The sequence below is a fragment of the Miniopterus natalensis genome, chromosome 2, assembly GCF_054644295.1.
Source record: "Miniopterus natalensis isolate mMinNat1 chromosome 2, mMinNat1.hap1, whole genome shotgun sequence".
NCBI lineage: Eukaryota > Metazoa > Chordata > Mammalia > Chiroptera > Miniopteridae > Miniopterus > Miniopterus natalensis.
In genome coordinates, this window is record NC_142082.1 from 137,589,800 (window position 1) to 137,617,723 (window position 27,924).

General features: G+C 43.7%; 1 protein-coding gene across 2 annotated transcripts; it reads left to right on the forward strand.

Moving 5' to 3' along the window:
- The first annotated feature begins 131 nt into the window (after window positions 1–131).
- On the forward strand, window positions 132–24,800 carry RNF41 (ring finger protein 41). Of its 2 annotated transcripts, none has more exons than XM_016224521.2 (7): window positions 132–204; window positions 3,422–3,606; window positions 15,375–15,487; window positions 19,241–19,512; window positions 20,168–20,303; window positions 20,682–20,785; window positions 21,931–24,800. In XM_016224521.2, the coding sequence occupies exons 3-7, from the start codon at window positions 15,398–15,400 to the stop codon at window positions 22,280–22,282; spliced, it is 954 nt and encodes a 317-aa protein (XP_016080007.1). In that variant the 5' UTR covers window positions 132–204; window positions 3,422–3,606; window positions 15,375–15,397; the 3' UTR covers window positions 22,283–24,800. The 2 variants fall into 2 exon arrangements, with proteins under 2 accessions (XP_016080007.1, XP_016080006.1); XM_016224520.2 differs by lacking the exon at window positions 132–204 and adding an exon at window positions 296–463.
- Window positions 24,801–27,924: the final 3,124 nt, after the last annotated feature.

Genomic DNA, 27,924 nt, shown 5'->3' on the forward strand with positions numbered 1-27,924 from the left:
TGCAGCCCAGACAACTCCGTGCGCCCCTCCAAAGCGAAGTCTCGCCCTTCAGGGGAGTCAGCCTCGGAATACGCCCCTGATGGCCCCCTCGGAAGTACACAGTGTTCTCCCTCCAAATGGCTTTGCAGTTCTCGTAGGGACTATAAAGACTTCCGGTCTAGAGCGGAGGCTTGGCTAGTCTTCCACCCTCTTCCTTGGCCACTGGTAAGCTTCTAGTCTCCATTTGAGTTAAACCAAAGAGGCGGGGTTTGGTGACGAGCTTCCGCCGGGTTGCGTAGCAGCGGTGGGCGGGGCAAAGGACTGTCCCTTACAGCAGCTAGTGGTCGGAACCTTCCTCCCTCTCCTTCCCTTCCCTTTCCCCTCCCAGGGAAGGCTGGGACACGGCACCGGGGCTGTCCCGTGGCCGCTGCGGCCTCAGCTCCAGCCGGGCTGGGGTACGGAGAGTCAGACCGCTTCCAGGGCGGTGCGTACTGCGCCTGCGCGGGCTCCCACCTAAAAGAGGGTTTGGGAAGGGAGGGGGCGATGTCCCAGGGGTATTGGAACCGGGGTTCGAGATATTGGAGGTCAGGATGAGGGATGGGAGTAAAGATGAAAAATGGAGGGAGGGAGTAACAACAGGGAGGAGTCGGGAGGTGAGAAAGGGGCGCAGGAGGGTGGATTGTTGAGGTCTATTAGAGCCTTAAGAAGTGCGGGAGGGGGCCCGGGTGGGCTGGAGGACAGGGAGGAGGGGACCTGAGGGAACAACGTGGTGTTTAAATGGGCAGTGATTGACGGGCTGGAGGAGAAGAGAACATTCTGGGGGCCAGCCAGGGCAGGGGCGGCGGAACCTGAACCCCCGCCCTCGAAGCGCCATAGCTTGGCTCCTCTCCCGTGCCTTGTCTTTGGCAGCCTTGTCTTCCTTCTCCATTCCTTACCCCCTCCCCCTCCCCCCCTCCGTGAAGGAATCTCACATTCCTTACATCCTTGCCCTGGGTTTGCGGCCAAGCCCTCTTTGCAGGCTTCACACACCGGAAAGCCTTTCCCGACGTAGGACACGGGGGGAAATTGAGGAGCGTGGATGGGGCGCTGAAGAAGGAGCAGAAAGCGAAGAGGGGTGAGGGTGTTTCGCCTGAAGGACTGACAGACATGGTCCCCATTCAGAAACTGACTTTCTTCCTCCTAATAGCAAATGTGGCTGTTAACGAGACCACTGAACCACTGTTCTTGGAGACTAGGTTGTGATAGTGATAGTGTAATTTCTTTCTGTACAGGTGGTTTTAGAATCTGACAACAGGGCGCGAAGTGGATAGTGTTCAGCTTCCCGGCTGATAGTTTTCTCCCAAATAGGAATGGAGTAGACTAGTGGTGGGGAATCTGAGTGATGCAATAATGTTACTACGCTGTGTGTCCAGCCGACTCTGTGGCTGGGCCTGGTTCCCAGTAATTGAAAAGAAGAAACAAGCTTTTTTTAAGCATTTCCTCACTGGTCCTCAGTGCTCTACATTTATTTTGCATTCTGTTACTACAAATACCTTACCTGAAAATAGCAGTGTTCCGTATGCTTTCACATATATTATGTCATTTGACTTTTCAGCACAACATGGAAGGTAGATGAGGCAGATAATAATTTTCCTTACTTGACAGAAGTGTTACATGGCTTGCTAAAAGTCATACAATTGGCAAAGCTGGGACCAGAACCCAAGTCTCTGGACTCCTGGCCCTCCTCTCAGTTGAAAAATCCTCTTTTGTTCTGGCCAAGGCAGCATGGAAGTAGGATTGATTTTCCCAGCATGGGCAACTATTTGCTTTCTCAGTCTGGAACTTGTAATTAGAAGAAGACTGAGCAGAGCCAACAGCACTGGTTCCTGGAAACATTTCTTGAGGTACAGAGGCATATGCCAGGCTGCTGGGAAATAAGGTATTGTCAAGATGGAAGGAGCATTATACTCCTCTCTGTATTATGGATGGGGAGAAACATATCAACTTACCCCCATCCCCCAACCACAGGGAAGAGAGTGTGGTCTGATATTGCACCTTTATCTCTGATTAGTTTAAAAATAGCACACTAAAGGTGTGGCTGATGAACATAGTAAACTAATGAGTATGTGTACCAGACTCAGGAGATGAAACGGTCCTTGTTTTATGTATAGAAAGCATCCTATACCTGCTCTAGACGGCTTGGCTCAGTGATTAGAGTGTTGGCCCTCAGACTGAAGGGGCCCAGGTTCACTTCTAGCCAAGGGCATGTACCTCAGTTGCAAGCTCAATCCCCCTGGGGCGTGTTGGAGGCAACCAGTCAATGTGGATGTTTCTTTCTCTATCTCCCACTCTCTCTGAAAAGCAATGGAAAAAATATCCTCAGGTGAGGATTAAAAAAAAAATCATATTTCTTTATAACACAGCCCCCCTTAATCTATTGATAGACATGTGATGGTTAGGGAAGGAGTTTGAATGTTTGCTACTCTCCTGCATAATGTTGAATAGCTTTCTCAGCACTGTTCATCTGAAACCTTGTCTCCCTCTACTTGATTCCATCCTTTTAGTAACAAGTGTCTGGTCAGCCTAATTATACTGCTACCTCTAGTCTTCCCAGTTGCCCACCCTGGAATAATTTCCCAATTCACTGCCTCTTTATTTTATTTTAAAAGCCCTATCCCCTCAGGAATATGTTCTCACTTGGAAAGTTGAATCGCACCTGTACCAACATTCTTGAGTATCTTCATCTTATGAAATAGTTCCTTCCCTTTCTCTTTCTCTTTCCTTTCCTTTTTAAAATACATCTTTATTGATTTCAGAGAGAGGAAGGGAGAGGGAGAGAGAGATAGAAATGTCACTGATGAAAGAGGGTCGTTGATCAGCTGCCTCCCGCTCACCCCCTGCTGGGGATCGAGCCCGAAACCCAGGCATGTGCCCTGACCGAAAATCGAGCCACAGTCTCCCAGATCATAGGTCGATGCTCAACTGCTGAGCTACGGCGGCTGGGCTGAAATAGTGTTTTCCAATTGGAGGATAGGACCAGAATTCTTTTTACATGACATAATTTATGTGAAAGCACTTTGGAAACATGAAAGCATCGTACTGTGCATGTAAGGTATCATGGATGTAGGCATTGTATAGCCACAAATTTAGAATCATTGACATTACTGGTAGTTGTGTGCACAGAGTAAAAGAATCTCTGTCTACTTCAAACTTCTCCCTTTTCTGCCTTCTTGTCCCTTTCTCACCCCTCTCTCAGGTATGTTTGAATCTTCTGGACCATGCATGTGATTTCTTAGCTAATGAACTTGCTCCTTGAGTAGAGTTCTGTATATCTAGCACAGAAACCTTAATGGGGTTGTCTCATCCTCCGCACCCAGCTGCCAGATCCAAGTTTGTCCAGTCTTACTGCCAAGTGAAGGTAGTTCCCCTGACTCACCTTTTTCTTCCCTGTTCCTATTAATAGAGTACTCCTGATTGTGACATCACATCCATCCCCTTGGTGATGGAGCTTATCACTGAGAAAGAAGACTCAGTTGGAGAATAGCCAACAAGATGGGCTACTGGGAGCGTCTCCTGAGTGGCATTGAGTGGAGGCGTCAGGGGGTTGGAGCCTTGTGAACAGGGAACCTGCCCCCCAACACTTGGAAGGTAAAGAACCTTGATTTAGAATCCCATTCCAGGCTTCAACCCTCTTCTCTGCCAGCCTGGGTTGCTTCTGCTCTTGAAAACCTGCTTCTTAAAACTCCTTTTGCATAAACCTTTTCATGATTGGCCCACATAAATCTGTTCTTTGCATATTTATGTTCTCACATTAGCTATTAACTTTTTTTTCCCCAAATAGAAGCAAAAAGTTTCTTTAGAAAGTCACATACACAAAAAAAAGAAAGTCACAGAGGTAGAAAGAAGTCAGCCAGCTGGGCTGGGTGGGCTCAGGAAACAAGTTACAAAGGCAAAAGAAGGGCCCTTGGAGCTTAGGAGAAAGAAAAGCAAAGGGTAACGCTCCTGGGGGAAAGAAAAGGGGGAAAGGTGGGGGAGTGCTCCAGGGAGAGCATGCAGCTATTAACTTTTACTTGCTAGTAATTTGCTTAGTAAATTTTACCTTTTTAGGTGTTTTATATGCTGTATACTCACTTTTGGGCTCAAGCTTACACTTTAGTTTGAGGACAAGGATTGTGTTTTCTGTTTCTTTTACTTGTCTCTCCTGTCAAGGGAGCTGTGTAGATGGATGAAGATGAGATTGAGGTAATCACACAAATAGTACTTGGTGCTGGTAACCAAGTGAGAGGTCCTTGCTGGCCTTTGAGGCCTGGTAGGCCTCATTTTAGGTGTTAGATGAATTCTTGAAGAATTGTATACCCTCTGGATTCTTTTGTAGTAAATCCATTAAGGCCCTGGCTCAGTAGCTCAGTTGGTTAGAGCATTGTCCTGATATGCCAAGGTTGAGGTTCAATCCCTGGTCAGGTCACATATAAGAATCAACCAATAGCCCGACCTGGCGTGGCTCAGTGGTTGAGAATTGCCCTAGGATCCAGGAGATCAAGGTTCGATTCCTGGTCAGGGCACATGCCCGGTTGCAGGCTCGATCCCCAATCGGGGGTATGCAGGAGGCAGCCCATCAATGACTCTCTCATCATTGATGTCTCTCTCCCTCTTCCTTCCTCTCTCTGAAATCAATGAAGATATATTTTTTTTAAAAAGTCGGAGAGTTGCCCAAAGAGAGCAAAGTCAGTCAGTTTATAACATAATTACCCCCTAATTTACCTATTTTTGTTTTATATGTTGAATCTTAGAATCATGGGACTTGTAGAGCACCTTAGAACTTATGTAGTCCTTGGGAGTATTTGAGATCTTGCTCCCCTGCATATGTCATCAGTTTGGATCAAAAAAAACCCTTATAAAAATTAAAACAAACAAACATACAAACAAACATGAAATAAGCCAGTCACAAGAGGACAAATATTGTATTGCTCCTCTTATATGAGATTCCTAGAGTAGCCAAATTCATAGAGACAGAAAATAGAGTGGTGGTTACCAGGGGCTGGGGAAAAAGGGGAATGAGATGTGAGTGTTTAATGGGTACAGAGTTTCAGTTGGGGAAGATGAAAATGTTCTGGAGATGGGTGGTGGTGATGGTTACACAAAGTGACTGTATTTAAAGCCATAAAACTCTATGCTTAAAAATTATTAAAATGGTAAATTTTACATTATGTATATTTTACCATAATAAAAAAAGATAAACTAAACAAACAAACAAACAAACAGAAACTTATGTAGTCCAGGACTCTTCATTTCATATGGAGTAAGGGAACTGAGGCCCAGAAAGGTGAAGTAACTTGCTCAAGGACAGTAATAGAGCTAGAACTAGAACTCGGGTTTCTGGATTCCTGACTCAGTTTTCTTTTTTCCTAGACCTATTTTTTCATTGTGAGAGAGGGAGAGAATGATGAAATGTTTTAGGGATACTGTGAAACCCTTCACTAACTAATTTCTTCACTAGGTTGAAGTTCCTAGGAGTTACCTGTTTTCGTAAGGGGCCTTTTCCTTGTATTTCTGGTGGTTTGTAGCAATTGGGGCTGGAGGCTCCTCAACTCTCTACACATCTGTTGTATTCAAGGCAGAGAGGAGAATTAGTAGAAGGGAGCCTACAGCACATATACCTGGCGTTTACCCTTATGCTTTTGCCAAGAATTGGTGCCAGCATGCCAGGTTACCCTAAAACATTGATGTTTTTCTTGAGTGAGGGTGTGGATGCATGGTTGGCACACCTGCTGAATAATGAGGGATAAATGTTCAAGTTTCTGTCTTTTTTTTTTAAAAAGTGTTTTTATTGATTTTAGAGAGAGAGGAAGGGAGAGGGAGAGAGAGAAACCCCAATGATTGGCTACCTCCTGCGCTCCCCCTGCAAGCTGGGCATGTGCCCTGACTGGGAATTAAACTGGTGACCTCCTGGTGCATGGGTCAGTGCTCAACCACTGAGCAACACTGGCCAGACTCAAGTTTCTTTAGGAACAAACTTTCTTGAATTCCTAGCTCTCTCTAGGGGTAGACCAGAGAAAACAACTACAGCAATAAGTTAAAAGGGTATAGGAAGGGGTCTCTTGTATTTTTATAATAATCCGACCAGGAATATATAGACCTGTGTAACAGTGAGGAAGGAAAATAACACAATTAACCCGGTTTGGTTCTGGCCTGCAGAATAGCAGGTGGGGAATGCAGTTTTCAGATTGGTTTCAGGATGTTCAAATCAGGAAGGCTGGCAGAACTCCTACAAGCCTGAAGGGACACTTCAGCGCTACTTTAGTTCAGCTCCCCAACTTGAATGAAACCTTTTCTTGTTCCACAAATCAAGGAGAATATCCAGGAGACTGCTTCCAGTGGCTGTGGTCACTGGCTATGACTCTTGAGGTCTCTGTGGTTTCAGTTTTAGTAAGGCTTCTGCCCCCAGGGCAGTGAGCAGTTGAGTTCTTGTGAGGCATCCCCCTTAGAATGATATCTTGCCCCTTGATGGGCCCACAGCTGTGTTGAGAGTCCCAGAGAGTAGAAAGAATAGTCAGGGCATCTAGGCTATCAGCTTGACTATCTGCCTAGGGGCAGGGCAAGGACCTGGTATAGATCCATGTCAACATTTGTTTCCCATAGATAGCAAATAGAGAATAACCTAATCATATTGGAAATTAAATTTCCCCTTAATTATTGAGGCTGCACCACTGAAAGAATGCATTTATAGGAGGATAGATAAAACCGGAGAGTCTAAGCAGATAAAAGGTGGGAGGCATGGGAGTGTGTTCCATTTAGAAAGAACAATGCCCAGCTGCCCAGCTTCTCTGTGGTTTTGTAAACCCTGACTTTAAGGTAAGAACCTTGCAGCTCCTAACCCTGGCTGGTGGCTTCCCACATCCTCTGGCCATCTCTGCACCAACTAAGGCAAGTTCTCTGTTTATTTTGGGAATGTGGGATCTCCTGAGGCCCCATTAAGATAAGTTTTCAGAATTTATATCCTCCCTTAAGACAATATTGTTAGTATTGATTTTTTAAAAATGTCTTTATTGATTTCAGAGAGAGGAAGACAAAGAGAGAGAGAACCATCAATGATGAGTCGTTGATTGGCTGCATCCTGCACGCTCCCTACTGGGGATCGAGCCTGAAACCCAGGCATGTGCCATGACAGAGAATGAACCTCGATCTCCTGGATCATAGGTCGATGCTCAACCACTGAGCCATGCTGGCCAGGCTGTTAGTATTGGTTTAAAATGAAAAGTTCAGTGAAACACAGTATAAATTCTAGGCCAGTTTTCTACATAGCAACAAGGGAAAAAAGGATAATGTTATTTTAATTCTTTCTCTTGCTCTAAGGATAACTGATTTTTTTTAAAAAATTAACTCTTGCCCAGCCAGGCGTGGCTCAGCTGTTGAGCATCGACTTAGAATCCAGAAGATCAAGGTTTGATTCCTGTTCAGGGCACATGCCCGGGTTGCGGGGGTCAATCCCCGGTGGGGGGGGTCAAGGCAGCCGATCAATGACTCTCTCATCATTGATGTTTCTATCTCTTTCCCTCTCCCTTCCTCTCTCTAAAATCAATAAATATATATACACTTTTTTTTTAGAAGTCTACATTAAAAGACAGCTTCTCTAATATATATCCTTCTAAATGCTCTCCAATATAAATATGTACACACATAAATATAAACATACTTTGTTTTATTGTTGACACTATTACAGATGTCCCCCATTTTCCCCCCCTTCACCCAGCCCCACCCCCAGGCCTTCACCACATTATTATCTGTGTCCATGGGCTATGCATATATGCATATAGGTTCTTTGGTTAATCTCTTCCAGTCCTCCTATAAGCATACTTTTTTGTTTTTCTTTTTTTCTCTCTTTTTTTAATATATCTTTATTGATTTTAGAGAGAGGAAAGGAGAGGGAAAGGGAGAGATAGAAACATCAGTGATGAGAGAGTTGTCACTGATCGGCTGCCTCCTGCACACCCCTGACTGGGGATAGAGCCCGCAACCCAGGCATGTGCCCTGACCAGGAATCGAACAGTGATCTCCTGGATCCTAGGTCGATGCTCAACTTCAGCCACGCCCGGCTGGGCTCTTTTTTTTTTTTTTAATCTTCACCAGACGATATTTTTTCCATTGCTTTTCACAGAGAGTGGAAGGGGGGAGAGAGAGAGAAACATTGATGTGAGAGAGACATATCAATTGGTTGCCTTCTGCACATGCCCTGACCAGGGCCGGGGATTGAGCCTGCAACTGAGGTAGTGCCCTTGGCTGGAATCGAATCCGGGGCCCTTCAGTCCTCAGGCTGACATTCTAACCACTGAGCCAAACCGGCTGGGGCTGTAAGCATACTTTTTAACAAAAATGGCACTGTAGCATATGTAACATACATAAATGCTTACTTATTATATAAATAACAAATATATTTAAGTAGTAATAAGAAACAAATATAGCTAAGTCTTATTAATGCTGCATGATATATCATTCTGGATATTTGTGTCTTTTTTTTTATTCTATTATAAGCAACGCTTAGGTAGATAACCTGGTATGTTGTTTTTATACCCTTATGTAATTATTTCTTTAGGCCAAGTTCCTAGAAGTGGGAGTGCTAGGTAAAAGAAAGGGTATATACTTTTTGAGGACATTTCCTATTTTTTTGTTGCGATTCAATTTGACCAGCTTTTTCTTGCAAGAGTACATTGCTTCCTAACCTTGCTACAGTGTATGACATTTTATATGTGTATGTTATATATGATATATGACATGTATATGACACATTAAGTTAATATTTGGGTATGTTTTTGTTTTAATCATAATACTTTCACAATTTAGGATAATTACATATTTATTTCTTTATTTGAATAGTGAATTCCCACACACTGGAAATCTTTTTAAAAGGTACAAAGAGATAATTAAGGAAATTAAAATTTTCCTTCTATCTCTGTTCCTTAGTTACCTCTCAGCAGCAGACATTATAGGTAATTTCCTATCTACCCTCCATGCATATATAAGTATATACACATACATAGTTTTTTGCACTCATGGTGGCATACTTTACAGATACCATTCTATACCTTAGTTTTTTTCTCTTAACAGTATGCCTTGGCAATCTTTTCATACCTGGTACATTTTATTTTTTTTGATTTATTATTTTTAATCCTCACCTGAAGATATTTTTTCTGTTGCTTTTTAGAGAGAGAGGAGGGGAGAGAGAAAAACGTTGATGTGAGAGAGACACATCGATTGGTTGCCTCCTGCATGCACCCTGACCAAGGTCTAGGATCAGGCCTGCAACTGAGGTACGTGCCCTTGGCAGTAATCGAATCAGAATCCTCCAGTGGTTCAGCTGATGCTCTAACCAGGGAGCCAGACTGGCTAGGGCCCTGGTACATTTTAAAGACAGCAATGATTTTTCCCCCCCTGTGATTTTATAGCTATTGTAGAGAAACCAAATTACAATTTATTTAATTGAGGTAAGTATTGTAAAGTCAGCAGTTCAATAGATGATTATTGATATTTGGGGGTGCTTTTGCTTTCATGTAGAAGCTCTCTCAGCCCCTCTTCTTTACTTTTTCTCTCTTTTTGTAAAAAAATGTATCTTTATTGACTTCAGAGAGAGGAAGAGAGAGAGAGAGATAGAAACATCAATGATGAGAGATTATTGATCTGCTCCCTCCTGCACGTCCCCCACTGGGGATGGAGCCTGCAACCCAGGCCTATGCCCTGACCAGGAATCGAGCCTCGATCTCCTGGATCATAGGTCAATGCTTAACCCTGAACCATGCCGGCTGGGCTTTGAATTTTTCTCTTGCCCCTTCTTCTTCTTCCCAGCCCTGTGTCTGGACTACGAGAATGGCCGTAGCTATCATCTAGAACAGCATTAATCAGTCTTAGGGTGCATTAATTGAAGTAGAGAGGAAAGGTGGTAATAGTCCTATTTTGTCCATCTTGGTCAACCTACTTGTGGGACTTTGGGTACCCTGTTTTAGAAGGACACAGGCATTCTAGTATGCAGTGAGAGGAGTGAGTTTGGGCTAGATACTTATCGTCTGTGCTCTTCTTGCACCCTATCTTGATCTTCCTCAGGAGTGTGAAAGCACCAGGTGACTGACTGTTGGGGACTATTGGGTACTGTCGAGAGGATTCCTACCCTGGGATGTTGTTTGTTTGTTAAATATATCATTATTGATTTCAGAGAGAGAAAGGGAGAGGGAGAGAGAGAGATAGAAACATCAATGATGAGAGAGTCATTGATCGGCTGCAGCTCGCAACCTGGGCATGTGCCCTGACCAGGAATCGAATCCCGATCTCCTGGATCCTAGGTCGATGCTCAACCACTGAGCCACGCCCAGCTGGCTGGGATGTTAAATTGTATGGTCTCTTAGGGTTCTTTCTAACTCTAAAGGCAAAAAATAAGACTGTCTTAACCAGGTCAATCGGAAAACTTCTGGGTATGATTAAATTTTGCCATCTTTTATTCCTGTACTTCAAAAGTAAAAGTATTCCTGTATTTTTTTCCTCAAGTAATTTCTAAATTTAAGAAAATTATTTTTTCCATATTTGTGGAAGATTAAAGTTGAATTATGATTTTTTAAAAATATATACTCATTAAAATATTTGGTAATTAAAAATAGAAGAGGCCGCCCGGCTTGGTGTGGCTCAGCAGTTGAGCATTGACCTAGGATCCAGGAGATCATGGTTCGATTCCCAGTCAGGCACATGCCCAGGTTGCGGGCCAATCCCCAGTTGGGGGCGTACAGGAGGCGGCCAATCAATGACGACTCTCTCATCATTGATGTTTCTATCTCTCTCTCTCCCTCTTCTTTTCTCTCTCTGAAATCAATAAAGATATATTAAAAAAAAAAAAAAAATAGAAGAGGCCCATCCTGGCTGGTGTGGTTCAGTTGGTTGAGCGTTGTCCCGTGCACCAAAGTGTCGCTGGTTCAATTCTTAGGGCACGTGCCCAGGTTACAGGTTTGATCCCTGGTTGGGGTGCATGTGGAAGGCAATCAAGGTTTCTCTCTCACATCAATGATTCTCTCTCTTCCTCTCTAAAATCAATTTTTTAAAAAATATAAAAACAGAAGACGCCCTGACCAGGGGTAGCTCAGTTAGCATCATCCTGATACTCTAAGGTTGTGGATTTGATCCCCAGTCAGGGCACATACAAGAAGCAACAAATAAGTGGAACAACAGATCATTGTTTCTCTCTCTTTCTAAAAAAATCAATAAATTAAAAAAAAATAAAAGACATTATTCTTAGTTCTATACCCAAATAAACTATTAACATTTGATATTTTCTTTTGGTCTCTTTATGTATGGACTATTTATAAATATATGATATGTTTTTAAACAAATCTGTATTCAATTTTGTGTCCTACTTTTTTTCACCTATTATTATATCATGTTATTGCATATTCCCCAGAAACATCATTTAAAATAATATATTATTCCATCAAATGGACTCATATTACCATAATCACTTAACTATACCTTTATTGTTCATTTAAATGAGTGATTATCTGATTTTTAAAAGTTTACTGGTATGATTTTTTTTAATGTTTTTATTGAATTTAGAGAGAGAGGAAAGGAGTGAGAGAGAGAGAGAGAAACATCAACGAGAGAGAAACATCCATTGGCTGCCTCCTGCATGCCCCTACTGGGGATCAAGCCCAAAACCCAGGCATGTGCCTTGATTGGGAGTCTAACTGGGGACCTCTTGGTATATGGGATGATGCTCAGCTAACTGAGCGACACTGGCTAGGCCTGGTATGATTTTTAAAAACCTATCTGTGCCTCTTTTTGCACCATTCTTCCTTCCTGCTTTAGAGGTGTCCCGCTTCCTACTTAACATAATACCAGATCACCTCCCTACCTACCACTATCTGTGACCAGATTCTCTCCTGTCTTTATCTTTCTTTCTTCACTAGTGCGTTCTTCCTAGTACATAAACATTCTCAAGCCTTTCTTATCATAAAAAAAACACCCCTCACCCTGGCCAGGTGGCTCAGTTGGTTGGAGCAGCATCCTGTATATCAAAAGGTTGCAGGTTGGATTCTGGTTGGGGCACATGCCTAGGTTGCAGGTTCTGATCATTGTTTCTCTCTTTCTCCCTCCCTTTCTAAAATCAATAAAAACATACCCTTGGATGTGGATTAAAAAAATAATTTTTTAGCCCGGCCGGGCGTGGCTCAGCGGTTGAGCGTCGACCTGGAATCCAGGCGATCAGGGTTCGATTCCCGGTCAGGGCACATGCCCAGGTTGCGGGCTCGATCAATGACTCTCTCATCATTGATGTTTCTGTCTCTCTCTCTCCCTCTCCTTTCCTCTCTCTGAAATCAATAAAGATATATTTAAAAAATAATAATTTTTTAAAAAAGAAAAGCACCCAGTACAACCTACACAACCCACTTCCTCAACCTGTCTTCCTCTAGCTAGTTCTCTCTTTCCCTCCCCTTTTTTTAAAAAAAATATGTTTTTATTGATTTCAGGGAGGAAGGGAGAGGGAGAGATAGAGATAGAAACATCAATGAGGAGAGAGTCTTTGATTGGCTCTCTCCTGCACAACCCCCCACTGGAAATTGAGCCCGAAACCCAGGCATGTGCCCTGACCGGGAATCAAACCGTGATCTCCTGTTTCATAGGTCGATGCTCAACCGCTGAGCCAAGCCAGCCTGGCCTCTTTTCCTCCCTTTGAAATCAAGCTTTTGATGAGTTATCTTCAGTTCCTATCTCTCTGTCTCACCTCTTGTTCACTTTGAACCACTGTAGTCTGGCTTCCACTTCAAATAGCAAGGCCAAGGTGGTTGACAGTGACAATTCAGAGGGATTATTAGTAAGCCCAAGGCCCTGAACTTTAAGGCCCTAATGATGAAGGAACAAGTACAGAGAGAAATGGTAGTCTGGATATCTGTACTTGTAGCAATGTCAGGGGGTATCATTGTTCCTATATAAAATGGATAAAGAAAGATAAGTGGTTCCAAAGGGAACCTTGTGATTTTTCGTATCCATAATCTTGTGTATTAGTCAGGATTTTTATCAGTTGAAAGAGACAAAAACCCAGCTCAAACCAGCCTAAACATAATAGAGAATTTATTGGTTCATGTAACTGATGTTGAAAAACTGATTGTGGCTTTGCACATGACTGAATCCAGGACCTCAAATGGTCATTCCTGAATTCGATCTCTCAGGTCTACTTTCTTCATTATTGGCTTCATTCTATAAGTAGACTGTCCTCGTTAATGGTAGAGATGGTCACCAACCACTCTGAGTTGTATTTCGTACCAGCTGTGCAATCTCAGGGAAAAGAGCTTCCCTTGAGAGCTTCAGTAGGTGTCCCAGGTATCCCCAACTCACTGTCCTGGGTTGGGTCACATGTCCACTGGGAACCAGGGTATGATTCCTAAAGGAAAACTGGAATATAAGATGTTAGGTAGGTAAAATAGTAGATGTCCACTATACCCTAGTTGCTAGGAATCTCCTAGTTAAAGGTAACATTTAAATATACCAAACATTTTATTGATTTGTAAGAAACTGTGGGTGCTTGGATGCAGAACAGAGTTTTTGTTCTTAAGGAACTTTTAATCAAGTAGTAGAAATTAGATGTATACATAAATAATGGTTATTATCATGGATTGAGTGCCTACTGTGTGCCAGCAGGCACTTTGCTAAATGTTTTATATGCATTTTCTCTTTAAGGACAACTCTGTAAGAGTCACTTCTATTATTATTTATATCCATTTTATCTATTTATAAAAAACTACTTAGGCTTTGGAAGTTTACATGGTCCGCCCAAGGTCACACAACTGATGAATAGTAGAACTGGGGAAAATCCAGTGAGTTCTGACTCAAGCTAGTGCTGTACTTCAGCTGGCATTTGACCTTAGCAAGCCTCTTTGGAGCCATCCCTCCCCCACCCTTTAAAAAATTTGACAGCTTGCCTGGCCGGATGTGGCTCAGCGGTTAAGCGTCGACCTAGGATCCAGGCGATCAGGGTTCTATTCCCGGTCAGGGCACATGCCCGGGTTGCGGGCTGCAGCCGATCAATGACTCTCTCATCATTGATGTTTCTGTCTCTCTCTCCCCCTCTCCTTTCCTCTCTCTGAAATCAATAAAGATATATTTTAAATAAATAAATAAATAAAATAAAAATAAAAAATTTGACAGCTTGATTCTACATTCCTGATAGTAATCTGATCACTCAACTTACCTTTTCCAGGACATCACAGTTGATGGTGGGTCTGTGGATTGGCTGTTCTTGTATCCGATGCCCATCTTTGATCCAATTAGCCCACCAGTTGGCTGTCTACACAGGAGATTCAGTCACCGTTCATGACCTCTTCTTTGGGTTTGACCTTTAGGAACCCAAAAAGAGGCATGGCAGCCTTGCCGCTCTTTGAGTCCTTGCTCTCCTGAACTTCCATCCTGCTTTATCTCCACTGTCACCACCTAAATTCAGATTTTCTCCATCTCTCTCCTGCCTAAATGGCCTTCCTGTCTCCAGTCTCACCTGTGTCGACAGAGTGATTCTAAAAGGCAACTTTTATCCAGTCATTCCTTTTAAGTCTTTCAGTGGCTTTCCATAGCCTTCAGGATGAAGTCCAAACTCTATATAAGGGCCTGACACTTGCTTGCCTCCAGCCTTGTATCTAGACACTACTTCCCTTGCACCCTTCAGGTCAGCCTTTTTCTGAACCACTTAAGAGTTCCTTGAACCTATCACATGCCCTCTTACTTCTGGGCCTTCGAATGTGCTATTTTATGTGCCTAAAACCCTCATGCCCATCCTGCCCTCCCATCACCTAGCTAACTCTTGCTTCTCCTGTTGGTGACACATAGTCCTAGAAAACTTCTCAACATCACCCTCTCCCTTTAGCCTGGGGTAGGTATCTATACCTCTTTGCCCTCATAATTCCTTACTCTATCAAAGCATTTATCACTTCATATTTTATTTATATGTTTGTTTGTTTTTAATCCTCACTTGATATTTTTCCATTGCTTTTTTAGAGAGAGTGGGGGGGGGGGAGAGAGAGAGAAAACATCTATGTGAGAGAGAGACATCGATTGGTTGCCTCCTGTACATGTCCTGACTAGGGCTGTGGATCGAGCCTGCATCCGAGGTATGTGCCCTTGGACAGAATCGAACCTGGGACCCTTCAGTCCGTGGGCTGATGCTCTAAACACTGAACCGAACCAGCTAGGGCATCACTTCATATTTTAAATGTCTGCTATGTAATGTCTTTCCCATTAGAATCAATGGGGGGAAAATCCCCCCCAAATGAGTGACACATAGTAGGCTCTCAATAAATAACTGTTGGACAAATGAATGGGTCTCAGCAATGAGTTCAAGTTGGCACATGCTTGTAGGCTTCTTCTGAACTGGCCTCTTTTTCCTCTGTGGTTCCTTCCAGGGCCTGGGTTTCAGTGATGAGACATGGGGTATGATGTAACCCGCTTCCAGGGGGATGTTGATGAAGATCTGATCTGTCCTATTTGCAGTGGAGTCTTGGAGGAGCCAGTCCAGGTGAGTTGGTCTGCTGGCAGGTGTAGTGGGGCAGTAGATGGCAATGGAACTAGAAAGTGTTCATAGGTAAAGGGAGCAATGGGGGAGTCACTGTGTTCTGATTCGCCATTGCCCTTCCCCACTTCACACACACACACAGAATAGAGGTTTGCGGCAGAGGAGCAGTGGTGACTACAGGAGGAATAGGGCCTTTCAGAGTCTATCTAGAGGTGGATGCCACAGAAGTCCAGTGCTTCTGATTTTCTTCTGAGGTCACTGAGATTTTTCTGCTGTAAAATGGTCAGTTGTTTTTGTCTTTTGACAGCGGCTTGAGAGCTTCCCTTCCTCTCCTGGGGCTCTGACTAGGTTCTCTCTTCCTACCCGTGATTGAACTTCTGGACTCTCCTGATAAGTTCTCTCTGCATTTTGATGATGTAGTGTTTTGTGTAATTAGCCAGTCTCCCTGCAGGCCCTTCCTACTGTTGAACAAATAGAAAGTGGGGAACTCTATGTACTGATCTATTTTCTTCCTGGGATTTATTGGAAAACCCAATTTTGATATAGCCATGGTACTCTGCATTTGATATGAAAGCTGCCACCTTCAATAGGTCATTTCTCTACCAGCCTTGCCAGACCAGTTGTATCTTCCTGGGGCAAGTATGAGAAGTTCATGATTAACAGGCAAGTATAAGGAGTGAGATGAATTCTTAACAGTTGTATTCCTGGGACATCATCTGGTACGGTCCTTATTGTGTGAATTCTATAAATGCCAATTAATCCTCTGCCATTCCTGGCTAGCTAGAGATAATCCCATTTTCCAAATCCAGACACTTGTCAGTGAAGTCTCATGGTCCTTCCCCCACTCACTGCTTATACAGCTCACTACATCCCAACTCTCCTTGATCCTTTGGGTTTATTCTTACTCTCCAGTTTTCAACCACCCAAAGGAGCACAGATGCCTGAGCTGAATGAAAATCAGCCTGTATCCCAGTGGCAGCTAGCCCTGGACCTCTCCCGTCTTCTAGGCCTTTGCAGCCTACTGCTATTAGAAGCAGATTGGCTGGGTGTGGAGCAAGCTATACTGGTGGTGTCAAGAGGTGATGGGGTATGTCAGTTCCCTCTCCACCCTGGCAGGGCCTTGTCTATTTTCTGGCACTGTCATTTGAGGTGAGACACTTGTGGAGAGGTCAGTGGTCAGTGGCGGTTGGTGACTGTCTTATCAGAAGCCACCCCCCCAACCTTCACAGTTTACCTTCTGAGGAGCAGGCTAGGCAGAACTCGTGATGCCAGCCACATTACTAGCCACATTTCCAGGAGTGAAGGCCCCTGTTAGGGATGCTGATTTCCCACATCATATTTATTTATTGACTAGGTAATAAATTCACATGGTTTAGAAATCAAAACAGTATAAAAAGGTATACAGGACCCTGGCTGGGTAGCTCAGTTGGTTAGAGTGTTGTCCTAATATGCCAGGCTGTAGGTTTGATCCCCAGTCAGTGTACATATAAAAATCAACCAATGAATGCATAAATAAGTGGAACAACAAATTGATGTTTCTCTCCCTCCCCCACCTCTTTCCCTCCCTATAAAATCAATAAAAAAGGAAAAATCATTGTAAAAAAGGGGTCTGCAGTGAGAACTCTTGTATCCTTGTTCCAGTCCACCTAATCTCCCCATCTGTACAATTAGTTTATTTGGTATCCTTCCAGTATGTATGTGGTCAGATATATATTTGCCCACCTTTATTACATGAAAGATAGTACATTCTGTGTATTTCTGCAGGAGTGGCAGGTTTAGTTGAGATGGTCACAAAAGAGGTGACAGTTGAGCTGAGATCTGAATGATAAGGAACTATTCATGCTAAGATTTAGAGGGAGAGCATTTCAGGCAAAGAGGAGCAGCAAAAGCAAAGGTCCTGAGGCAGGAATGTGCTGGGTGTGGACAAGGAACAGAAAGAAAGCCAAAATGGCCTGAACACAGTGCTGGGAGTATAGTGTGAGATGAGAGGGCGGAGGCACAGGGCCAGATCAAGCAGAATGTTACAGGTCCTGAGTAGGTGTTTGGATTTATTTTACATACAATGGGAAGCCATTGTAAAGTTTTAAACAGGGGAGTGATATGATCTAGTCTTTTTTTTTTTTTTAAATATATCTTTATTGATTTCAGAGAGAGGAAGGGAGAGAGAGAGAAACATCAATGATGAGAGAGTCATTGATCGGCTGCCTCCTGCATGCCCCCTACTGGAAATTGAGCCCACAACCCGGAATGCCCTGACCAGGAATCAAACCTTGATCTTCTGGATCCTAGGTCCATGCTCACCCGCTGAGTCACGCCCGGCCAGGCTAGTCTGTAATTTTTAAATGGTCACTCTGGCTGCTGAATGTAGAATGGAGTAGGGAGATCAGTTAGAAGACATATTTAGTAATATAGGTGAGAAATGATCACTTGAACTGGATTAGTGGCTGTGGAGATGGGGGGAAAGTAGACATATATTAAGATTTTTTTGGCCTAGCCAGGCGTGGTTCAGCAGTTGAGCGTCGACCTAGAATCTAAGAGATTGGGGTTCGATTCCTGGTCATGGCACATCCCGGGTTGTGGGCTGCAGCCGATCAATGACCCTGTCATCACTGATGTTTCTATCTCTCTCCCTCTCCTTTCCTCTCTCTGAAATCAATAAAAAATATATTTTTTAAAAAAAAGATTTTTTTGGAGATAGGGTTTCTAAGATTTTGGAAAGAATCAAGTGTCTTTGAGTGAGAAATAAAAGTCTGATAATTGGATTAGTGATATTGACAATGACTTCTTTCCTTAGAAAGCCTCTGTGTTTCAGTCTTTGCTGTATGTATCTTGAAAGCAGAAACTGTCTTTTTTTTTTTTATTTTTTATTGTACCCACCTAGCAAAGTGTTTGGGATGTAGTAGGCACTTCATTCATTCATTCATTCATTCATTCATTCGTTCATTCATTCATTCATTCATTCATTCATAAACATCTACTAAATCTTACTATGTTTGTCCCATACTAGAGGCCAGATAGTGTCTCCACAGAGGCCAGAGAATCCTCTCACTTTGAGGGATTAACGTGAGAGGTTACCTGAGTTATCAAGGAAGCAGGCTGAAATATGATCTTTATGAAACTGAAGAGAATATGATTTTGTGAAAAACCAGTCATTTTAGAAGGTAGGCATGGCCATTGGGACTCAGGGCAAAGGAGCCCTCAAAAAACATGAACTTGGGCTCACACAGGCTTAACCTTTTACCAGGAGTTCCAGGCTTTTGTTCTGGTTTGCTTTCTTACATTGAACTCTGGCCAGTAAATCTCTTTCTGCCCCTCTCCCTCCTTATCTTTCAAGCCCCATATTAATTCTGCCCTCTTCATAAATACCTACCCTGATTGACCTAGCTTGGAAAGTTCTCACCTGCCTCTGAATTTCTTTGGTAATTACTGTGTGTGTAATTCAGTTGGCAATTAATAATTGACTACCTCATGTCATCTCCTATTGTCCTGGAATATTTATATCTTATTGTTATATAACTTATTGTTACTTGTTTGTCTTATGTCACAATCCTATTGGAATCTTGAGCACAGGAAACATATCTGAAGCCGGTCCCCTACAGTACCTTGTTTGCCCATAGTGCAGCTATACTCTGCTGTGACCTCAGGGACCTCTGGTCCTAGAAGCTGCTCCTGGGCTTGATTGGCTTTTCCAGTTATCATATGCAGGCTCTTAGCTCCTGCTAATTCTCTTGTGCCCTTTTGCCCTGCTCTCTCTAGGCACCTCATTGCGAGCATGCTTTCTGCAATGCCTGCATCACCCAGTGGTTCTCTCAGCAGCAGACCTGTCCGGTGGACCGCAGTGTAGTGACGGTTGCCCACCTGCGCCCAGTACCTCGGATCATGCGGAACATGTTGTCAAAGCTGCAGATTGCCTGCGACAACGCTGTATTTGGCTGTAGTGCTGTTGTTCGGCTTGACAACCTCATGTCTCACCTCAGCGACTGTGAGCACAACCCAAAACGGCCTGTGACCTGTGAACAGGGCTGCGGGTGAGAGTCCTTCCCTTTTTCTGCCCCACATGGATAAGGGCCTTCCCATCTATACCCCAGGCTTTAGATCCCTTGCTCACTGGCTGAGGGGCATGTAGGCGAGGAGTGTTCTTGTCCTCCCTAGATCCTGCCCTAAGATCTCACTTTCATGCTGCTTTTCCAACTATGATCTTTTTGCTCTTGCTTTAATATAAGGGAGACAGCAATTCAGCAGTCTGCGTGATAACACTAATGATGTGACTTATTTTATTCCCTTTTAGTCCAGTATTTCTCTTTGTCAGATTGACTGCTCTAATTTCCAGCCTTCTCATATTTCCTCTTGCCCTATTTTCTTTCTTTGTTTGGGGTGTGAAATTTTTGATTAAATGCTGATAGCTAGGGCTGTGAATCTAGGGCTTCTCAGGAATGAATGCACAGACAGAATCTGTAGAGGAAACGAGAGCCATGTGGTAGATAAAATACTGTCTTCGAGAAAGAAAGAAGCCCAGAGAAAATAGATAGCAAAGGGGTAAGGGGGAACTGGGGAGGAGTGTGAAGAGAAAGAAGAGGGAGGATGAAGTTAGAAATGGATGTTAGAAATTTGGGGTACGAGAAAGCCCTCTCAGCAAGTTTCTGCCTTTGCCCACATGTTCCATTGAATGCTCTGGGGTGGCAGCCTGGAGATGCCCAAAGATGAGCTGCCAAACCACAATTGCATTAAGCACCTGCGCTCAGTGGTACAGCAGCAGCAGACACGCATCGCAGAGCTGGAGAAGACCTCAGCTGAACACAAACACCAGCTGGCGGAGCAGGTAGGGCCCAAAGAACATGGGAAAAAACATGCCCCTAATATGCAAATAACCACATGCTTGTGAGTGATAAGCACCAAGTCAGCTGCAGATCTATGCCTGTGCTTGTGCACCTGGCTGAGTAGATACTCTGCCTGCGGCTTAGTAGAGAATCAGATACAAGCTTTTCTCCCTTCCCTTCATCCCCTCGATGTCATTCATTCACCTAACATTTATCAAATGCCTTCTCTATGCAGGCACCTGGCTAAGCACTGGGGATACAGCTGTGAATGAAAACAATCATATCCCCGATTTCTCAATTGCTGTCATTCTCACATAAATTCTGCCTGTCATCTGCTCTCTGCCTCAACCATCATCCCTGGTTCTCTTTCCCTCCAACAGAAGCGAGACATCCAGCTGCTGAAGGCATACATGCGTGCAATCCGCAGTGTCAACCCCAACCTTCAGAACCTGGAGGAGACAATTGAATACAATGAGATCCTAGAGTGAGTGTTACTCAGGACGTGGAGTTACTCCACATCCTGGCACTGAGCCATGGAAAGAGGAGAGCAGGGGCAGGGCTGCTCTAGGAGGGCTGGGCTGGGGCCACCACTTTTCAGATGTTGGGATGAAGGACAGGGGCAGAGGAGAAGAGGCTAGAACCTTCAGCTGAATACACACATGTACAAAGCCCTGTATTAAAAGCTGTGGAGTACTAGGAGGGCCAAAAAGAAATAGAATATATTGTCTGTCTTTAGGTAGCTTACAATCCAGAGAAGAAAAGAGAGTGCAATTCCAAGAAAGTTGATCCAAAAATGCAATGAAGCAAACAAGCAAAGTCTAAGATCCCTTTCAGTACTGGAGTCTGATATATCTCATAGACTAAACTATTAAGGGTGAATCAATACATACAGTGCAAATAGTGCTGCATGGGACACACTATAGAGCAGGGGTGGGGAAATTTTTTGCCATTTGGATATTTATAACATCATTTGTAGGCCATACAAAAGTATCAACTTAAAAATTAGCTATGAAAAAGCTCCTAGATTTGTTGAATAGTGAGTCCCACCTGCCATTGCCTTGGCAGAGCCATATGGCCTGTGGGCCGGACTTTCCCCATCCCTGGTATTAAACATTTGTTGAGCACTTAGTACATGCTAGGCACTATGTGTCCTAAGTATTGGGATTTTTAAAAAATATGTTTTTATTGAATCAGAGAAAGAAAGGGAGAGGGAGAGAGAGATAGAAACATCAGTGATGAGAGAGAATCATTGGTCGGTTGCCTCCTGCACTCCCCCTACTGGGGATCAAACCTGCAACCCCAGGCACGTACCCTGACCTGGAATTGAACCGTGATCTCCATGTTCATGGGACGACACTCAACCATGAAGCCACACTGGCCAGGCAGTATTGGGATTTTTAAGAAAAATAATAGGGACCCTACACTTGTAGAGTTTAATTTGGTAAAGTGGTGATTCAGATGGGACCAATTAAAAAGATTAGGAGTTTGTGAACCAATAATGAATGGAAGGGAGGGAGGGAGGATAGGATTAAGCTGAGTGCAGAGTGGGTAGGCGTTCCTATTAGGGAAAGAAGCAATGCAGAGAAAGAGGGTGAGTTGGAATGACCACCTTCATCTCCCTCCACACAGGTGGGTGAACTCCCTGCAGCCAGCAAGAGTGACCCGCTGGGGAGGGATGATCTCGACCCCAGATGCTGTACTCCAGGCTGTAATCAAGCGCTCCCTGGTGGAGAGTGGCTGTCCTGCCTCTATTGTCAACGAGCTGATAGAAAATGCCCATGAGCGAAGCTGGCCCCAGGGCCTGGCCACACTAGAGACAAGACAGATGAACCGGCGGTACTATGAGAACTATGTGGCCAAACGGATCCCTGGCAAGCAGGCTGTTGTTGTGATGGCCTGTGAGAACCAACATATGGGTGATGACATGGTGCAGGAGCCGGGGCTTGTCATGATATTTGCGCATGGCGTGGAAGAGATATAGATCTCGGCGGGCTGTCAGGAAGAGATGGAAATCAGAAAAATCTCATCACTCCAGTAGCTGAGCCCTGAGTCCTCCCCACTGTCCTTAATACTGTGGCTTATCCTTGAGCCACACATCTCCCTGCTCTTCTGGCACTGAAGGGCCCTGGAACACTTTGCTCAGCCTTTCAGGTGGGAAACCCAGATTCCCTTCTTTTGCCTAATTTCTTCCCCTAAGATATCTGTAAATTTTCAGTCTGGTTGGGAAAGTCCCCACCTCTATATCTGTTTTCCTGCCTAGGTCCCTAGTTCCAGATATTTTCAGAAAGCACAAAGATACTCATTTTCTCTAGAAGGATCGGGGCAGAGTGAGAAATCTTGAACCATCCCCTTCAAACCAGGGACTCTGAGCAGGCAGGCCTGATGACTCTTAAACACTTAGAGGGCAGCTCTGGAAGCAGACATCCTGAAGAAATGGTAAGGGTGGAACAAAAATCCTAGAAACAATGAGCCAGTAATTGGCCATCATTGATGGCCCTTGGGGAAGACTGGACCTCTGTGCCAAGCAATACCTTGTTTAGTCCACCTTAAAGGTGCAGGCTCCCACTGCTCTGCAGGTGCGCAGGTTGGGATACCGAAAATTTCCAAATGAGCTCTTCTTTCCTACACTTCCTCTTAATTAAGGGATGACAGGAAGCAGGTAAGGGGTTAGTCTGTTGGGGTGAAAATGCTCAGCAGGAAGCAGCTCTCTGGCATTTGCTGAAATCAGGTAGGCAACTGCCTCTTGTGGCACAGGCCATAATAGTTCCCTAGCCCCCTCTCCAGCCCTGTGATTGTAACTAGTTATTTTGATAATTTCCTTTGGTTATTGTTTATATTTCACTCCCTCCCACTTTTTTTTTTTAGAATGGCCTGGTTATGGCTACCCCATTTTTCCAGCCCAGCCACATTGTTGGCAATTTAATTTATTTACTTTTTTTTTTTTTTTAAAGAAAGGAAAAAGAAAAAATTAACAAAACTTAAAACTTTTCTTTTATTGTTCCTATGGTGGGGATTCCGGATAGGGTGGGACAGGGGTGGGGTCTGTTTTATATTTTTCCTTTTCAGCACAACCTTTGGCTTTTATATGGAAGGGCCAAGGGAGTCCTTGGCTGAACTTATGTCTGTCCCAGCCCTCCATAACCCCCTCTGAGATGAGGACCTTCCTTTTTTCCAGTGATGGATGTGACAGTCCAACATTGATGCCTGAGCCCTCTGGAGAATATGCTCCCAGCCCTTCCAGGGTCTCATCAAAACTCTGGGTTTAGAGTATTCATTTTGAAGGACCCCCCTATATACACACTTCCTTGGAGATACATAGCTGGGTTCTAAGCTTCACCAGGCAAAGTGGAACAGAAACCGTGTCTTTGTCTCTGAGTATAGGCTGTACTCTCTCTCACCCTTGCCACTTAAGGACTGTAGCTCCATTTCAGGCTACCCAGGGCATTCACTGACCCCTAGGATGACTGGCAGAATAAGAGAAGGGGAGGGAGAGAGGGTGTGATTACGTTAATATGCAGGTGGGAGTGGGGTCGAAGAGACTGCCATATAACAGCTGTTTCTCTTTTCGGAGTTTTATTCCAGGCCAGCTTGCTGTAGGTCTGGGTAGTTGGGTCATGGCTCCACTGGGATTGGGGATTGGAGTGGAGGGATACAGCTTGAAGGGAGTAGGGAACAGTCATATGTTCCAGTTTTAGGACACTGTGCTCAGGAATTTGAAAACGCTGCTATACTTAATCTGGTTACTACATTTCTTCCACTCCCCGATGCCCCCGCCAGCCTTACCAAGGCCCATACCCTCCTGTCGTCACCCTCAGATGGAGCAGGAAGCTCAGTTCAGGCTTCCCCACCCTTTGCACTAGTGTCTCTGCAGGTTGCTGGTTGTGTTATATGTACTGTTCCATGGTGTTGACTGCACTAATAATAAACCTTTCACTGAACTCTCTAAATTCTTAATTCAATACCATCCCCCTTCTTGTGAAGGTTTCTGCTCTGCTTTGGCCTTTTTCTCACCTTAATTCCCCTTCTTTCTTTGTAATCTATCCTTGTCTTAGAACTAACCTCTGTTTTAAGAGGATGTGTGTCTGGGACTAGTGGGCACCTCACATATTTGCCCTGTGTGCCCTCCTGCATCCTTCCCTCCTGTCTCCTGTAGCAGCCACCACTCTCTCCAGTGATCTGAATTTTGTTTTTTCCAGGGTCTGCCTCTGCCCCAAATTCCACGCCTTGTGCTCCTGGGGTTTAGGGACACTTTCCACAGAAGATACACTTGCACCTTTCTCCCCTGTTCCATCTTTGCTTTGGAATCTGGGATTCCATTGTAGGCAGGGAAGCCTCTACCCCCCAATGCTTCCTAACCAAGAAAGCAAATGTGAGGAAGGGCACCTGGAACGACCGACTACCTGCTGTGGTTGTTAAACCTCGATACACTCTTTTGTAGGCATTTCCTGCCACCTTCCTGTCATAAGAAAAAGAAAATATTCTTTTCTCTGAGTATTATATTTTAAATTTGTTGAGCATTTATCATGTACCTAATGTAAATCTAACAATAGTGGGAGTAAAGAGGGGGGGCATAAGGGCATTCCTGTGCCAACTGAGCACTACACTTTTTTTTTATCCACCTCTACTATACTTTAATACACACAAGGTCTGATTATAAAATAGTGGTGAACACATCACAATATAGAGCATAAGAGGCAATCTATGTACTCTAGTGATACTAATAGTGCTTTTTTTCCTGGGTTTCCTTCAGATTTGCTTTTAGAACCTGCTGCTTATTCTTGTCAATGTCATGAATGGTACCAAATCTTCCTTTTAGGGTAGATTTGGTTTGTGGGTTTTTTTTCCTCAGATATGTCTTTATTGATTTCAGAGAGAGAGAGAGAGAATCATCAATGATGAGAGAGTCATTGATCGGCTGCCTCCTGCACGCCCCTGCTGGGGATCGAGCCCGCAACCTGGGCACGTGCCCTGAACAGGAATCAAACCGCGATCTCCTGGATCCTAGGTCGATGCTCACCTGCTGAGCCACGCCGGCTGGGCGGGTAGATTTGGTTTTTGAAAACAATATTCAGACTACGCTGCAAGGAACTCAGTAGGGCAGGGATGGGAGTGTTTATGTAGCAAAATGGCATCTACCTTCAAAGATTTACTCCCTAATAGAGATAAGTATATAATAAGACATAAATGTCAGAAGTGGATTCACAAGCAATATATGAGCAAAGGGAAGATAAAACCATTGACTAATGGGTTACAGGAAAGACTTTTTCAGAAGCGGTATTTGTTCTACATCAGAGTTTGGCAAACTACAGCTTGCATCCTGCTGTCTACTTTTGTAAAAAAACTATTGGAACCCAGCCTTGCCCAATTGTTTACATTTGTCTGTGGCTGTTTTTAGATCACAACAGAGAGTTGCGTAGTTGTACAGAACTATGGCCCACAAAGCCTCAAATATTTGTTTTTTGGTCCTTTATAAAAAAGTTTGCCAACCCTTTCTAAACTTTTTCTTAAAAGAAAAGTTTATTGACTTTTAGAGAGAGAGGGAGGGAGAGGGGGAAAGAGAGAGAGAGACAGAGAGAGTGAGAGAGAAACATCGATGTGAGAGTGCAACATCAATCGGCTGCCTCCTACATGTCCCTACTGGGGATCAAGCCTGCAACCAGGGCATGCGCCCTCAACCAGGAATTGAACCAGCAACCTCCTGGTGCACAGGACAACACCCAGCCAACTGAGCCTCACCAGCCAGGGCCCATTCTAAACTTTTAAGGTCAAAAGTATGAGCAGAAGAGAGAATTGGTGGTTTTAATTTTTTACTTCAGTACATAGGTTTGAAAAATCGGAACATTTTTATACATTGTCCAAGTAACAAGCACTTAAAATTAATATATCCTTAATCTAATACAAACCTATAGTCACATTTCCCCAATTGTCTTAAAAAAAAAAAACGTTTGGAGCTAATTTTTGTCCAACCTGGGATCCAATCCAGGAACCATGCATTACACCAAGTTATGTATATAGACTCTTTTTCTCTTAATCTGGAATCTTGGGACAACATATTTTTTTGATAACACTAACTTATTGAAGAGATTGGGCCAGTTGTCCTAAAGAGTGGTCTTTTGACTTTTCACAGTGTTCTTTAACCTGTTTTTGCTAGACAGAATTAGACCTAGAGTCTGAGAGATTCAAGTTAAACAGTTCTGGGGATAGAAGACATTGCAGGAAAGATGATCTTTATGTCAAGAGATAGGCCCAAGTGTCCCACTTGTAGGGAGATATTTTTAAAGCTGGTTAGGTGACCAGTATGTGCCCTCAGAGAATGGCACAGCTGGCAGTGCAGCTCTGGTTGGTTGCTGCTATACAAGAACAAGGACCCAATATTCCCAAATCTTATTTTTCAAGAACCTTTGGACATTCTAATGTTTATGCTAAATCTCACTACTTTTAAATGTTGGTTCAACTTTTTAAAAAACTGTAGGACAAAAAAAAAGAGTCTACCAGTTTGCAACCTCTGTTTTAGGCTGAAATCACAGCATGAATAAAAACAAGTGGAGATGAATATGTTGAAGAACGAAAAGCCTAGTGTGATCTGGAGCATAAAAGTTTTTGAAGGAAGTAATGGAAATAAGGCTAAAAATAATTTGAGGTCAATGCTTGGAAGGCCTTGAATACATGGCAGGGAATTTGGACATTTACAGTAAGTTTTTGAGAAGACAAGTGACTTCCAACTTATGATTTTAGTGGCAATGGGAAGACAGCGAAAATTTGCGACAATATTAAACTTTGCAGTAACTTATGTGAGAAGTTTAGAGCTTGGAACAGCAGGAAAGAGGACAAGAGTCATCCAGGGACAAAAAATTGACGGGCTTAGTAACTGACTAGGTTCACTCAGCCAACATAGCATACCTGCCATGTGCCAGGCATGGTGCTAGGCATTTGAGATTCACAAATAATTGAGAAACATGTCTTTAAAGGAATTTTCAGCTTGGTAGATGCACTTGAACAAATAATGGGGAATACAGGATAGTATGTTGCTAATAGATAAAGACTAAATGGGACAAGGCGGAAAAGGGTCCAACTACCTACCTGATGGGATGTAGGAGGGAAAGCTTCTCAGAGGAATCGTTGGAGCTGAGTTCTGAAAAGGATCAGATACTGGCCGTGAGGAATAGGGGTAACAGATCAAGCATTTAGTGTGAGTCAGGCACTAAGTATTAAATATCTAGTCATCCCAACTTTATAAAAAGGCACTATTATCTCCATTTTTTTATGTGGGGAAACAAAGGAAAAACTTCGCACAGCAATTAGAACAGGGATTTGAAACCAGAAAGTCATTCCAGAGCCTGTGCTCCTAACCACCGCACTTAACAAGGGACACTTAACCAAAGATGAGTCATAAAGACAGGTTTCTAGTCTGTGTAAATGATAAGACAATGTCATTAACCTGAATCGGGAGGAGAAGGATGAGCAGGTTTCAGGGGTGAAGTAGTGAGCTCAATTGGGGAGCACTGGATTAGAAGTGCTTGCACATAGAGGTGTGGAAATGAAAATGTGAGTCTGGAGCTTAAGAGTAAGAAGTCAGGGTTAAAGCAGAATTGGAAGCTATCCAGAGGTGATCAAAACATTCTA

Excerpts from the sequence above, each read along its gene's own strand:
- RNF41 (XM_016224521.2), top strand. The coding sequence starts at position 15,398 with ATGGGGTATGATGTAACCCGCTTCCAGGGGGATGTTGATGAAGATCTG. Across the intron at positions 15,488-19,240 it reads TCTTGGAGGAGCCAGTCCAG|GCACCTCATTGCGAGCATGC; the intron begins GTGAGTTGGTCT and ends TGCTCTCTCTAG. Across the intron at positions 20,786-21,930 it reads GAATACAATGAGATCCTAGA|GTGGGTGAACTCCCTGCAGC; the intron begins GTGAGTGTTACT and ends CCCTCCACACAG.